This window comes from Sturnira hondurensis, unplaced genomic scaffold (genome assembly GCF_014824575.4).
Source record: "Sturnira hondurensis isolate 20B ecotype Veracruz unplaced genomic scaffold, ASM1482457v3 Scaffold0000867, whole genome shotgun sequence".
Taxonomy (NCBI): Eukaryota; Metazoa; Chordata; class Mammalia; order Chiroptera; family Phyllostomidae; genus Sturnira; species Sturnira hondurensis.
The window spans coordinates 19,677-34,705 of record NW_028073498.1 but is presented as its reverse complement, the minus strand read 5'-3'; the positions used below and the strand labels follow the sequence as shown (position 1 = coordinate 34,705).

Genomic DNA, 15,029 nt, shown 5'->3' with positions numbered 1-15,029 from the left:
TCTAAACAAAGAGAACAAAAGCCTGAGACTGAGGCTGGGACAAGCCCAGTAGGGACAAAGGACAGAAAGAAGACCTGTGCAGAGGAAGAAGGTGGGCAGGGGGAAGGGGAGTCTGAGAGAAAGGCAGGGACCAGCAAGGTCTCACTCCTGCTCCTCTGCCTCCCCAGTTTCATGTCCAAAGAAAATCAATTCAAGTGGCCATGTGATTTAGAAATAATCAAATTTTCAGAAACTCCTCCAACGTGCACAAACATTTTGAACAAAGATACGGAACTGAATACCCCTTCAAGCTTAATTCAGGCCAAGCACACAATATATGCTCAATAAAATTTGTTGCATGGACACCACGCAAAAGTGATTTCAACTGTATATATAGTGAATGTGAACTTACTCACAAAATCCTTGACTAAAGGGATTCAAGGGCCTGAGAAAGGGAAGTGAAAACAGACCAAAGCCCATCTGATGTTACAATGCTGGTAACACACATAATACACTCAATCCCATCAGGGGACACAGGGTCAAAATTTAGAACTGCAAACATTTATATAAATGCAAGGATACCAGATGTATGAGATAATAAGGGAAATCAAGATGGCCTAATTTTGAAATCTGAAATTAGGAAGACAGGTCGCCTCTACTCCAAAAGGCCTCCTGACCAAGCCAGAATCCAGGACTGACTCACTGGCTAAACCAGTAATTTTAATTATACCCCAAAAAGGAAAATGGACCTTTAAGATGGGGAATGGGAGGGGCCAGATGCCTAAAATCTAGGTGAAGCCATGCCTGGCCATGGGCAGAGAAACAGCACTTATAAAGGATTTTATGGTAATCTGTGCAGGCTTGTCTTATCTCTGTTTCTAGAGGGCTAGAATCTCATCTTATACTTCTGCCTCCTCCCCAAATGTACGGTGTCCCTCCTATGTGCCCCAGGAGCCCAGACATTTGCCAAATGAATGAACATGGAGACAGCCAATGCAGTCTACTCTGCCCAAGCTGTGTGACCCTGAATGAGGTCCCACAGTTAGAGGAAGTGAAAAAAAGACAAAAGGAGCCCACTAAAGACGTGAATAGAGGTGGGGTATCTGTGAGCCAGCCACACAGGGAAACAGTACAGAGGACAGGAGAAGAAATGTTTTGAGGAAACCTGATCCAGTACTTCAGGGGCTGTCACATAAGAAAGAAATAAGTCCTGTTCTTCCCGAAGCTCCAGAAGTCAACTGTCGCCTGAATTTAAGGAAGAACTTCCTCCTAGCAAAGCATTTGTCAGACCGTGTTTAGTATAATGCCAGCATTCGGGTGTGAGGGGAGGGGAGGGGAAAAATTCCAAATGATTTCATTGGAAAATACATACAGGAATTTGGATTAACCAAAGATAACAGATGTTCTTACTGAAGGGCATAGCTTTCACTCTTCTCAAATTTACGTGGCCCCAAATAGTTTTTCATGGGATGCTATGCACATCTCTCAGATTCTCTATGTTCCAAACTCTTCTCTGGGGAAAAGATGAATTAGAGATGTCAGACGAAAGCATCTTTTGAAGGGGTGAGTGTCACACCAGCATTGGAGTACTTTCTGGATGTAGAATTCAACACTGGGTAGATGACATAGATACAATATGAATACAAAACTCAAACCACGGGTTCATTCTCCCACGGACTTTCATCTTGAACGATCAAAGTCACAGGCAAAAAGGTACAATATAGATATTGTGAAGGAATCCTGGAACCAATCCATGCTGTCGCTGTAGAGCTAAGTGACAAGATGAGTTCTTACCAGAGCCCACTTTGACTCTTCTTCTTACATAGTATTTTCAAGAAAATATTGCCTGCCTGCCTGCCTGCCTGCCCTCCTCTCATGCATCTGTCCACTCTGTAATCATTCATTGGGGGCCTTCCATGGACCACCAGTGGTAAATGAAACCACAAAAGATGCTGCTTCATGACTGCCTATGGGGAACTCAGACAGTAAACAAGCACAAAGCATAATGATTTGATTGAGATTTTTCATATATGTTACAAAGGAAATGAATGGTGCAAAACAACAGTAAATTATAGACACCCTTTCCAGTTTGGGATTTCAGGAGGGGTTTTCTAAGGGAACACAGGGACCATGTTTTATAGATCCTCAATATGCACATCCAAAAGAAGTCTATGTGACAGTCTTCTGAGAAACCATAGCCTGATGGGGTTAAAAAAGGCCACACAGGCCCACCCTCTCCCCCACAGCAGTCTCCTCTCTATCACAATATTGTGTGGATCCTCTATTTGAGACTACTGGCTCATTAAGTCTGGGAAGGGCTGGAGAATCTGCATTTCTAACCAAGTGATTCTAATGCTGCTACTATGCAGACCACATTTAAATATCACTATTCCATTGGGCATTTTAAAAGACCTAAAAAAGTGTACAGCTATACCATGTCTATGCACAGAAGCTCAAGCATAGAGATATCAGTTTTCCTCAAATTAACCTGTAAGTTCAATACACTCCCAACCGAAATTCCCACAGAGTTATTTTGTTCTTTATTGCTGTTTTTTTTAACTTGACAAGCTAATTCTAAAATTTGGAAGATTAAAACAATTTTGGAAAAGAACAAAGTGAGGGACATGCCTTACTAGCTCAAGGCTTACAATAAAAATATAGGTATAATATCAACACACAATTAGCAAAAGAGATCAATGGAACAGAACAGAGAATCTGTGTTTAGGAAAGCACAGATCTGGAAAACAATATATAAAAGATGGCAGTAGCAATCAGTACATAAAGGATGAACAGTTCAGTAAATACTACTGAAGAAATTGGTTGTTTATATTTAAAAAACTGGACTCCTACCTTATGTCATATACAAAAATAAAATTCCAGGTAGATATTATTCACAAATGTGAAAAAAGAAAACTATAAATATGTTACAAGAAAATACAGAAAATTTTTTACAACTTTGGAGGTAAGGACATAGGTCTTAAGTATGACACCAACTGTACAAACCAAAAAGACTGACAAATTTGACTTCAATAAGATTGAAGCTCCTATATGCCACAAAGAAATAAGAAAATCCATACACTATGAAAAGAAATTTGCAGCATAGATACCAATATCTAGAATGTATTGTGTGGGCCAAAAAGCCTGTATGTTTTTTTTCGTAAAATAAAAACCACATTTTTAAAATTTTTCACCAATGACACTTTATTGATTTGGATATTTTGACTTTGGTATAGCATTGACTGTTTTCGCTTAATGTCTTGATTTGACCGCTATGAACTTGAATTCATCTATCTGACAATGGAGCACTGTCCAGCAAGAAATCTCTAACAGGAAACTCTGCAAACCATTTTTGACATGTTCATTCAGTCACAGCACTTTCTCCATACACTGCACAATTTTTTGTGTGTTTCTGTTAAGTTCTACTTTTTAAATAATAAAGCATGATATGCCAAAAATATTACATATTTTCTTCCATCTTTAATATTAAACTGGCTACATAAAAATTCACCAATTTTGATAATTTTTAAAAAATGGGGGAGAGGGGAGGAAATTTCAGGGGAAAGGGGGAAGGGTTTGCAGAAACAAGTATAAAGGACACAGGGGCAATAACAAGCTAGGGTGGAAATGGGAAGGAGGTGGGGAGGGCTAGGATGGGGGTAAAAGGCAGAAAACTGTACTAGAAGAACAATTAAAATTTTAAAAATGCATGCTGATATGACAGCTATCACAATGCAACCTAACAACATTGTTTAGAATGAAGTGAAAGACAACTAAGCACTACTAGAGCTATCTTATTGAAAAAAAACAAACAAACAAAGTTTTTGGCCAACCCAATCAAGATTTTGTAGCTATAAGAAAAGACAAGCTATCCAAAGAGAAAAGGATATGAGTAAGAAGTTTACAGATGAGGACACTCAAGTATAGAATAAAAAATGTGAATAGATGTTCGACCTCCCAAGTAAATAGAAGAATGCATATTTAAAATAATGCAACCTAGGTGCCCATAAGTAAATGAATGGATCCAAAAACTATGGTACATTTACACAATGGAATTCTACGCAGCAGAAAGAAAGGAGCTACTACCCTTTGCAACAGCATAGATGGAACTGGAAAGCATTATGCTGAGTGAAATAAGCCAGGCAGTGAAAGACAAATACCATATGATCTCACCTTTAACAGGACCTAAACAACAAAACAAACAAGCAAGCAAAATATAACCAAGGACAATGAAATAGAGAACAGGCTGACAGTGACCAGAGGGGAGAGGGGAGGGAATTTCAGGGGAAAAGGGGAAGGATCTACAGGAACAAGTATAAAGGACACATGGACAAAAACTAAGGCGCATGGAAATGGGAGGAAGGTAGGGAGCACTGGGTGGGGGTGGGCTGGCATGAGAGTAAAAGACAGAAAACTGTACTTGAACAACAATTAAAATAAATAAATTTAAAAAATAATGGGATATAATTTTACACCCATTACACTGCAAAACTTAACTCTGACCAGACCAAGTACCATCTAGTATGCAGAGCAGTAGAAGTTCTCACACACTCTTGTTTGTAAAAGAAAAAATTAAGAGTAGTATTTTTGAAAAGCAATTTGACATTTTCTGAAAAAAATGATAATGCATGCACTCTACCACCCAGGTGGTATATTCTACTCTTAGGTATATGACCTAGGAATGTTCACACATGCACACAAAGAAGCACAGACAAGGCATTCACTCAGTGTGCTTAGTAATAGTGAGAAAGGAGACATAGTCTAAATGTTTATCCAGAGGAGCTGGCTGAATACAACGTAGTCTATTTATACACTAAAATACTATACAACAGGAAAAAATGAAGGAACCAAAGCTAAATGTATTAATAGAGATACATCTTAAAATCAATACTGAGCAAAGAAACAACATTGTAAAAAAATGTAAGTAATGGGTACCACTAATATAAAACTTGAAAATATGCAAGAAAAACCTTGGTATTATTTGGGATTTATCTATACATATAACATACACATGAGAATGATAAATATAAATTCAGCATAATGATGTTTAGAAAGGGAAGGAAAATAAAAATTACTAACAAAACCACTGCCCCTCTATGCTACCATTAATTAGCATTAGGGGAGGGAGGGTCTTCAATAAACCAGATTTTTTCAGGTGAAAAAGCCTCAGAAGGCATTTAGCCAGCCTATGATCCACAAAGAAAACCTCCTCAGTACTTGGGAAAGGCATCCGTCTACCATTACTACAGACATCCTAAGCCAGGTCGATGGTGCACAGTTATGCAGATTGACACTGCACAGTTCTGGAGCACACATTTCACAGTGTTAATGACATCCCGATAGGTTTGTGCAGTGAATAAGTAATATGTGGCAGCTATGTAATCCCCAGGTCATACACCCCTTTGGAATGCTGGTGAAAAATGCCCATCTCCTGGAAAATATCCACCTCCAGGGGTGTCAAACTCATTTTCACTGGGGGCCACATCAGCCTCATGGTTGCCTCTGAAGGGCTGAATGTAATTTTAGTACTGTATAAATGTAACTACTTCTTAACTAGGGGCAAGTAGCTTGGCATCGCTGCTGGGTAGAAACAAGGTGCCAGGCCAGATAAAACAAGGTAGAGGGCCAGATTCAGCCCGTGGGCCTTGTGTTTGCTACCTGTGACCTACACAATTACTGACTCTAATGTCTATGGATTCAGACACCTCTCCAACAATGATCAGCAGCAGCCTTACACTGGCCAACACTTCTGGAGATTAGTGCTCACAACCTTCAGAAGTACTTACAGACAATGCTGTGAGGCTATGCTTTCCTTTAACCACACCTGAAACCTGCCTCTCAATAACCTCTTACCTATTAAAGTTCATGTACGTCAGCTACTAAAAGAATACTAACCCATCCCCCCAGAGATTTCTGCTTTCCAGGCTAAATACGCTCTTGAGTTAGCTTTTTGCAAACATCTTTTCTTCTGTTAAAAATGTATTTTTAAACTGTCCATCATTTTACCATGCACCTCTTGCCCTAATAAGCAGTTAGGCATGCTGACACGTCATCAAAGAACAAGAAAGCATTTCTCTCGGCTATCCTTTTGGGAAACCTCTAAAGAGCTCTCCTCTGGCTTCCAATGCTGGCAAATGCCCACAGAAGCCAGGAAATGCAAGACTAGAAGAAGGGTTATGCTTTTTCCACGGGCAAGGGCAATGTTAACTAAGCAGAACCAGGATGGAGCCCCCACAGGCCAAGGGAGATAAGCCATATTCCACTTACTCCCAGAACTCCATGACGGGAGAGGTGGCGTTCTGCAGAGACACATGGCTGTGGTTGCTCGCGTTCAGTTTCTGGAATTCCACACATTTCTCTACAGTGGAAACAAGACAAGAAATACAAGATTAACTTCTGTTGCCCAGATCTTGGGCAACATTCAAAGCTGATGGGGCAACGAGGCAGTTTCACCTCACCGTTCCACTATTCCAAGGAAACATGCCTCAGAGAACATGGGGGTAAAATCAATGACTTGCAAACAGTTTGAGAGGCTTGGTCTCATTCAAACTGAAGGAAATGTTTTAGGGGCAGGGTACCTTTTCTATCTCATATTCACTCAGTGTGCCCTATCAAACTCTTTCTTCCTGATTTGTTCTCAAATCTTCTTTCCTTTTTCCACTTCCCTGTCAAAGCCTGCCCATACATTTACTTGTCCTGCTCGGTGGCCCTGGCAGTAATGCGGGTGGCATAAATATGTGATGACCTGATGAAATGACAGCCTGTGTGTGCAAAGAATCCCTAGTTGTTTTTTTTTTCTATAATTCCCTCCTTCAATCAATCAATCTAAGAAAGAAATTACTGAATGTCTCTTCTCATTTCAGGAAACTTGATGACCAAGGGAGATTTGAAGCTCAAGTGAAAATATCCAAGTGTTCATCCTTTAAGGCCCAAATCAACTGGTATATTCCTTCTCCCTGATCTCCCTAACCTGAATTCTAAGAAAGAATTTAAAGGCCCTCCAAGGTACCACTTTTTCCAATTCCCTTTATTCTGAAGAGGAGGAATCTAAGGATCACAAGTTTTCAAGGGACCTCCACCTACATCTTCTCCTTCCCCTACAAGTCACCAGCCAGTTAGAGGCAGAAAGCAGAATCATCCCTAGCCAAGGTTCCATCTTCTTTTCCATGGTCATTGTCCAGTTCTGTCTGCCACCATGAGACCTGTGCCTCTTTACAGCACCCCCGTTTCTAGAAAGCCACCTTGGCCACTACGCATTAAGCTCCCCAAGGACAGCTTTATCCACTCACTCCAGAGCCCCTGTACCTTGCACAGTGGCCACCATGGAGCCAGTGTTCAGCTTCTCTATGGTACTTCTCATACATACATGAACCCTCGAAACTCTATCTGCAATCTCCAGGGGCAGAAAGCACCAACTACGTGTGTTGTTTCCTACATCTCGAGGGTTCACATGCCTTTAGAAAAGGGAGAGTGCAAACCAGAGGAAGAAAAGGTTTGCAGTCTGCTGGGGAAAATTCCCCCAGTTGTCTGCCTGCTTCCCACTCCACTTGGCAAGTGCTAATCATATTCTAAATGGAGGTGATCTGTGGGGCCCACAAGAGTCCTGAGAGGAGTCTGGAAACTTGCTATTATAGATAACAGGTACAGATGTGCCCTGTGCCTTTTTCTGGAGAGAGAAGCCCTTGGCTTTTATCAGGTTCTCTAAAATTATGTTTCTCAAAGTTTTTTTCCTGGAGTAAAAATTTCTCAGACACCCAAGTTTGACAAGATATTTTTATTAAGATGGTCATTAATCATGTACAGATAAACAATGAGTGACAAAGTCTTTGTAATTATAGTATTCATAAAACTATAAACAAGAATTAAATTTACCAATTAATTACCAACTAAACTACAGACACAATACAATTCAAATTGATAGCATAAAGTGGGGGGGTAAGACAATGCCATTTCGTAATATTAATGGACTTCAACAGAAAAATGCACTGACAGGTAGGAGGTGGAGTCTACTGGGTTCAACTTGCCCATTCTTCAATGCGCTATTTGAGACTCAACTCGATAACACCATGTTTCTCTGTTCACACTTTTGCAAAACCTTTATTCCTACTGGAACTTCATTTAGTACTAATGTACAATTTATGAATTAAATCTCTCTGCTCTTTTTCCCTTGCCTGCCATCATCCTATTTACCAAGAATACATCTTCAATAGTAAACACACACAAAGTCAGGCACTAAAATCTGACTGCCCTCAGTTACAAGGTGGTGGTACAGACGATCCAGAACATGTGCATATTTTTAGAATATCCTCAGAATAAATGTACACAATTAAATCATCATTGAGGGCTCCTGAGCCTCCAAGAATATGTCCTTCAATTTTAGTTTGCTAAGTATCTGTATGAGGTCCCTGGCCAAAGAAAGGTTAAGAACCAGTGCCCTAAAGAGAGACAGTGAAACCTCCATAAAATGCAACGGGCAAGAGAGCAGGGCAAGGCTATGCATGGCTAGAAACTGGTTCATAGAACTTTCTAAGCCTAATGCCCGTTGTTCCTTCTGATGACTGACATACCACCCAATCTTATGATACTTCAGCCTTCAGGATGACAGGCCATTTCTAGGGACAACCTAACCACACGGTTGATGAATAGCTTAAAGCAGGGGTGTCAAACTCATTTTCACCAGGGGCCACATCAGCCCCGCAGGTTGCCTTCAAAGAGCCAAATGTAATTTTAAGACTGCATAAATGTAACTACTCGTAAATAGTTAAGCAAGAGTTCAGTGCTGCAACCGGGTCGAGGTTGCAGGAATGACGTTCCAGGCCAGATAAAACAAGGTGGAGGGCCTGATTCGGCCTATGGGCCTTGTGTTTGCCACCTGTGGCTTAAAGCATGTATGCCAGTTTCAGTCAAAAGGCAGTGGGTGCTGGAGTACTGCTGAGAAGGGCTCCGAGGCCAAGACTAGACTCAAAAGGAAAGAGTTGTATAATCGATTAGCGATGTCTGCTCTAAGCACAACATAACCATAGATAGGAGTTGGCACATATTTGCCTTCTCTGGATTATACTTAGTGCTGATAAGATGACAAATTGAAAATTGAATAGTATATTAGTATTTAAAGTAATCTGAAAACGTGTTCATTCAAGCAGTACAGTGGGGCGATGGATTCAAATATCTACCTGGGTTGGACAGGTAAAGTAAATGAGCAGAAGGAGTAGGTAAGAACTATGTGGCCTCATCTGAGGACAATACCTGCTTCTCTGCTGCAGCCATTGCTGCCAAGCAAGGATGTGGGAATGTGGGTCTGGTGTTGCCAGATCTTTTCAGTTTTCTAAGAGAAGCTGGGAATCTGGGATTTTATGTGAAGTCTTCTGATTTTTCAGAAGTTTGGCCAACCAAACACATTTTAGATATTTGCTGGTCGCTGACCTAAAGCCTAATTAGCCTCCTGTTTGCAACCCCTGAGACAATCTAACCTTCATTTATGAAGGAAAATCCAATACCTAGAGACAAGGCTGAAAGTAGAGACTGAACCCCTCATACCTCAACTCTTGCCCCAAAAGACTCAGTCTCTGTATTTGGCAAAGGGAGGAAAAAGCATCCTCATCACCTACCCGTGTCAATTCCTCAACCAGGGCTCAGCTCAGTCTTCAAGGCTGCAACTCACAGAATGAACCCAGATGTAGTGCAAAACTGACCTCCAGTTTCAGTGAAATCTGGGTCACATGGAGAAGCCAGGGTCCAGGACTGCTCTCTAGGACAAAGAAACACGCTCAATTCCAGAGACACCCTCCCTGGGGACCATACCTGTATTCCACTCATGCCCACAGGTGGCCCAGGGGAGCTCAGTGGTGAAGCAGTTGCTCAGGTAGAAAATGGCCCATGCCAAGATGATGATGTAGTACACATTTAAATGGGCTTCGATCACCTGTGTTGCATAGCCAATGCCTGAAAGAACAAGCAAAGCAAGTGATTGGAATCTCTGCTTGCCTTATATCAATAGCCTCAGCTGCTCTTCACACCCTGACGTCACCCAGGTATCATTTTATTTTCTTATTAACTCAATCTTACCTTCAAATAAAGGGCAAACTTTTCTCCAACATGTAATGCCACCTTCACTCGTGAATTGTCCCAGAGCTGTTTCCAGGAAAAAGACGGGAATTCCACAACAAATAAAAAATACCACATAGGGAATCAGGAATGCCCCTGCAAGAATATAAAATAAGGAAATGAGGTTAAAATTGCCCCCACCATTTTATATTCAGCACAAGAAATCTTTAGTAAGTACTTACTACAAGCAAGACAAAATATCCTCTAAGCTTGAGGTCAGGTTGCCAGGATAAGGACCAGAGTCAGAAAATGTGGCCCTGGGTTTGTGCCCTCTGCTACCCACTACCATGAGTGGTCTACCTCACATCTCCCAGCCTCAACTTCTTCCTCTGCAGTGTGGGGCTTTACCTAATATCTGCACTGCTTATCTCATAGAATGATTGTGTGGATAAGATGATAATACAAAATAAAATGTTTCATTTGCTTGATTCTTTTATTTCTACATTTCACCCTCCAGCACAGGTGAAGTTCGTTCCATCCTTGAGTGATGCATCCTTCTTTTTTATTCTAAAGTAATTTCAAAAGGCCAGGTGAGGGCCCCCCTACTTATTTACTTTGGAGTGACCTGCAAAATATCTTTTCCATGAAGAAAAGCATTCTTAAGGAGATATGCAATGAGCAATATCAGGTCCTGATACCCGAGGCCCAAGCATGAAGTTGAGTTATAAGGAGTATGCAGAGACAATCTGTTCAGAAAGGCTGGCTTTGGATCAACCTGAGAAAAGACCATCATAAGCCTTATTACTCCTATCTTGAAACACAATACCACTGCCTGTGCCTTTCGGTGAGATAAATTAAATAACTGAGGTGAGCATGTGCTATTATAGCCAGAAGGAATTTTTCCAAATCCCTCATTCTCTCTCTCTCTTTAATAACAAAGCATGAAAACATATGCCATTTCCCATCATCTGATCTCACAAGTGAAGGCTTTAACTGAAATTGCTTTTTGCTAAATGAAGTCTCTAACTGCAGGATCAATAGCAACAATTTTGATCAATCCTGATAGTAGACTCATATCTACCAGGTTTTGAAAGGCTCTTAGATTTTCTGGGCAAGACACTATTTTTAAAGTTTCACATTTGGAAAGAAATGCTTTAAACTACTATTGGGATCTATGAGTAGAGCTATGTGGATATTTTTTAAAAGGTAAACTGTTGATAAGCAGATACCCCAACTATATTAGAAGGCAAAAAGCATGTGAAAGGGGATAAAAGGGTCTGTTTTTTGCATTTAACCTAAGAGATTAAAACAAGCTGCAGCAGCTTCCCTAATATGCTGTAATTTACTTGTGAATCCTCCAATGGGGGTGTCCAACCAGCTATGAATGTGGCCCAACACAAAATTGTAAATTTACTTAAAACATCATGAGATTATTTTGTGATTACGTGTCACAATATATTTAATCTGTGGTCCAAGACAGCTCTTCTTCCAGTGTGGCCCAGAGACACCAAAAGGTTGGACACCCCTGCTAGAACCTAACAAATGACACTTTTTGAAAGCCTTTTGGTCTATGTATCCACAAAGTTAGTAATTCCTTCAGGTAACTAGCTCAATTAAACCAGGATATCTGTGCACCCAATAGAGACTCTTGGCAAGTTAAAGTAAAGACAAACAAACAAAAAAATCCCCAAAAAAACTCATTTTAAAACTACTCGCTACAAATTTTTTAATCTGTGGCAGATTTTGTAATTATCCCAACTTACCTTGTTTCTGCTTTTAGGAATGCCTTTAGTTTTGGCATAAAAATTTACTGCACAAAAAATTATGCTAAAACAATTTTTGTTTGGGACTATCCTAAAGGGTTTCCACAGGTTTCTAAGCAGACATGGCAGCTTATGAAAGCTGAATCTGCAAAGAGAGGTGGGATTCACAGCTGAGGGTACAGGGTACATTCAGGGTCCTGGAGTCCACTCCCTCTCTGCCTGTTGCCAAGCCAACACCACCAGTGGCCACTTCATTGCCAGTGTAAAGCAGGCTTGGAGCAGCCAGTGCCTTCAGAATGAATGTCTCCAAAGAAAGAGTTCAGGCCAAGCAGTACCGTTCTTGCTCTCCCTGCAGCTGCTCACACAGGAAGTCCTGCTCCACACAGCCTGGTCCCTGCCAGCCAACTCTAAGCTACCTTCACTGAAGTCTGGGGATCTGCTGGGGGGTGGAGGGAGGAGAGAGAAACAGCAAGACAGGAATACATAGATACAGGCTTTTCCTTGGGAAAAGGAAAAAGCCTTTTCCTTTTATGCCACCCAGTAAGGTTTTACAAGGTCCCCTGCCTTGGATCTGCTGGCTGTTCTCATGATGATTGGTGGGGGTTCCTAAAGGCTGGAGCCCATTCCTTGAACCAAGAAATTTGAGGATTCACTACTGCACCTCCACAAAACTTATTTGGATGTTTTGTCACTACAAAGGATCATCTCATCACCTTCCTTTCCATGGCCCCTACCCTTAGTCTCTAAGCATCTCTTAAACGTTTAATCAGCGTTGTTGCTATTTGTCGTGGGTGACTGTGAGACCAGTAAAAGAAACTGCTCGGTGCCAATTCTTCCCCCACAGTGGCTGGAAAAGGGCCTTAAGATCAAATGAAAGACGGGGCAGAAAATCAAACAGCAGTGCCTAAATGAAAAGTTCTCCCTGTCGTTGGTCTAATCCCAATGTAAAACAAGGCCCTTGGTGTCACAACGCCATCCTTATCACTTATTGAGTGGCTTCTCTGACCCGTAGATTCCTCCTCTGCACAACGGGTGAGATGACTCTTAAGGATGACACGGGAAGCTCAGTACGGAGCCTGGCAGTTCAGTAATCGCTCAAAATCGAGCCCCTTTTCTTCATGGAGGTTTCGAGTTAGGAAATCTGAGGCTCAAGGGGACTGTCTCCTGCCCCGCAAAAGCAGTGCAGGTCACACATGAAACGGGTCCTGGTCTGGTCCACCTAGGGCACAACGCACCTGCTGGACAAATCCTCACGTGCCAGCAGGCGGCACATTTAGGTGCGAAGAGCACGTGCGCATGCGCAATGGGAAGGTGAGCCTCGCCCGAGCAAGCTTGCGCGCCAGGTGGCGGGAGCGGGAATTCCCTGGAGGGTCCCGCTACTCACGGACGCGAGAGGGGTGTCTCCCTCACCTATAGCTTCCCCGCCCCCAACGGGCTGCTTTCCCCTCCCGGCGTCCTCCCCAGTGCCACCGGCCGGCTGACTCACCTCCTCCGTTCTTGTAACACAGGTAAGGGAAGCGCCACACGTTACCAAGCCCGATAATCTCCCCGGCCACGCTCAGCACGAACTCCACCTTGTTGTTCCAGTGACCGCGCTCGTGGACTGCCTTGTCGCGCTTGTCGCGCGCGGTCACCGCGCCCCCGCCGCCCCCCGGCGCCTCAGACTCCCGCGTCTCCTCAGCTGCCTTCCCGTTACCCAGAGGCAGCGCCTTCTCCGTCGTCATGGCCGCGCTGGCTGCCTCGTGCGCCGGGCCGGCTCTGCGCCGCCGCCCCGGGCGGGCTAGCTTTTCAGGAGGCGAGAGAGCGGGCGGGAGGAGGAGGCAGGGGGTGGAGCCGAGGGGCCGACCCGGCCCGGCGCGGGCTGCGGGACGCGGCGCTGCGGCCCGACCCTCAGGGAGCCCGCGCCGCCCGCGCCGCCCACGCCGCCTCAGCTGGGCTCTGCCCGGGAGCGGGCTGCGCGCGCCGAGCACCTTCCAGCGCCTTGCGCGCGCTGAGCACTTTGCGAGCCCTTCGCGTTCGTGCCTCTTCCCGCTGGCCTCTTAGGACAGGAGTGGAAGCGCCCATTCAGTCCTAGGCTGGGCTCCTTCGCCAAGTCCCGAAGGTCCGCTGTCTCTGTGACCGCTGAAGGCCGGAGCCACGCTTGCTCATCTCTAACAACAGAAGTGGGATCTAGACCTGGCTTCTCCAAGTTTAACGTGCATACCGAGCACCAGTCTTCTTAAACTGCAGTACTTAATCTAGTGGGTTGGTTTGGGCTGGGCTGGAGCTTCTGAATTTCTAACAAGCACCCAGGTGCTGCAGATGCTGCTGGTCAAGGAGACCACATGCAGAGGAAAAAGGAAGTAAATGGACTCTTGGTTTCTTCCCAGTTGTCAGGGACCGTGAGCTCCCCGAGGGTAGGGATACCTTTAGATCTTATTCATTCTGGTGCCCACAGCTCCAGACACAGTGAGCCAGGACAGTGTGGCAGTTAAGCGCTCCTGTCAGGAAGTATGCAAATCTAGGTTGAAGCTCGTGCTCTGCCTCTCTTAGTTGTGAGCGGTCATCTGACCATTCTGTGCCTCTGTTTTCTGATCTTTCTTATGGGGTGAGAAATGTTTGTAAGTACTTAGTATATATGTTAGAAGTGCTCAGTGAACATAGCAATTATTAATACTGTCATACAATGTATAGTCACACACATATGCATACGCTATTTGTGCATATTCTTGTTTTATACTGGTCTCCCCACTTAATTGTAAGGATGGTACGCAGGGTGGGGCAAAAGTAGGTTCACAGTTGTGAGTACATGCAACAGTTTATTCTTGTATTATTTATTAATTATTGCATTATTTACCATAGAAACAACTGTAAATCCACTTTTGCCCCACACTACACATTGTTTTATTTATTATAATAGCCCCAGAGCCTAGAACAAGACCTAGCACATAGTAGATGCTCACTAGATATTTGCAAAAGACAGAAAGAGGAAGGAAGAAAAAGAAGAAGGGGAGGAAGGGAGAAAGAAGGAAAGAATGTCAGATTTACAAGCGGCCACAAAGATAATCAGATCCACCTCCATCCGTCATTTCACAGCCCTGGAGAATTCCAGGCAAGTGAGCTCTCCCTAAGCCACCCACTGTGCTCTCCGTTCATCCCTCGGATCTCCCTCTGGGGCTGTGTCAGGGAAAGCCTCTCTGTCTTGTAGACTTCAGCCTTTCCTTTCATTCTGGCTTACAACTGCTCAAGTCTCTTCCCACCTCTATC

The 15,029-nt window shown here is 43.3% G+C and overlaps 1 protein-coding gene across 1 annotated transcript in view; it reads right to left on the bottom strand.

Moving 5' to 3' along the window:
• SLC6A11 (solute carrier family 6 member 11) overlaps nt 1-13,594 on the bottom strand; it is a 122,922-nt gene extending 109,328 nt beyond the window's left edge. The window contains exons 1-4 of the mRNA XM_037050548.1: nt 13,270-13,594; nt 10,042-10,176; nt 9,778-9,918; nt 6,244-6,334 (exon numbers count right to left, since the gene is read on the bottom strand). Coding sequence (XP_036906443.1) covers nt 6,244-6,334; nt 9,778-9,918; nt 10,042-10,176; nt 13,270-13,507 — 605 coding nt within the window. The 5' untranslated portion in view covers nt 13,508-13,594. The remainder of the gene's footprint in view (nt 1-6,243; nt 6,335-9,777; nt 9,919-10,041; nt 10,177-13,269) is intronic.
• Nucleotides 13,595-15,029: the final 1,435 nt, after the last annotated feature.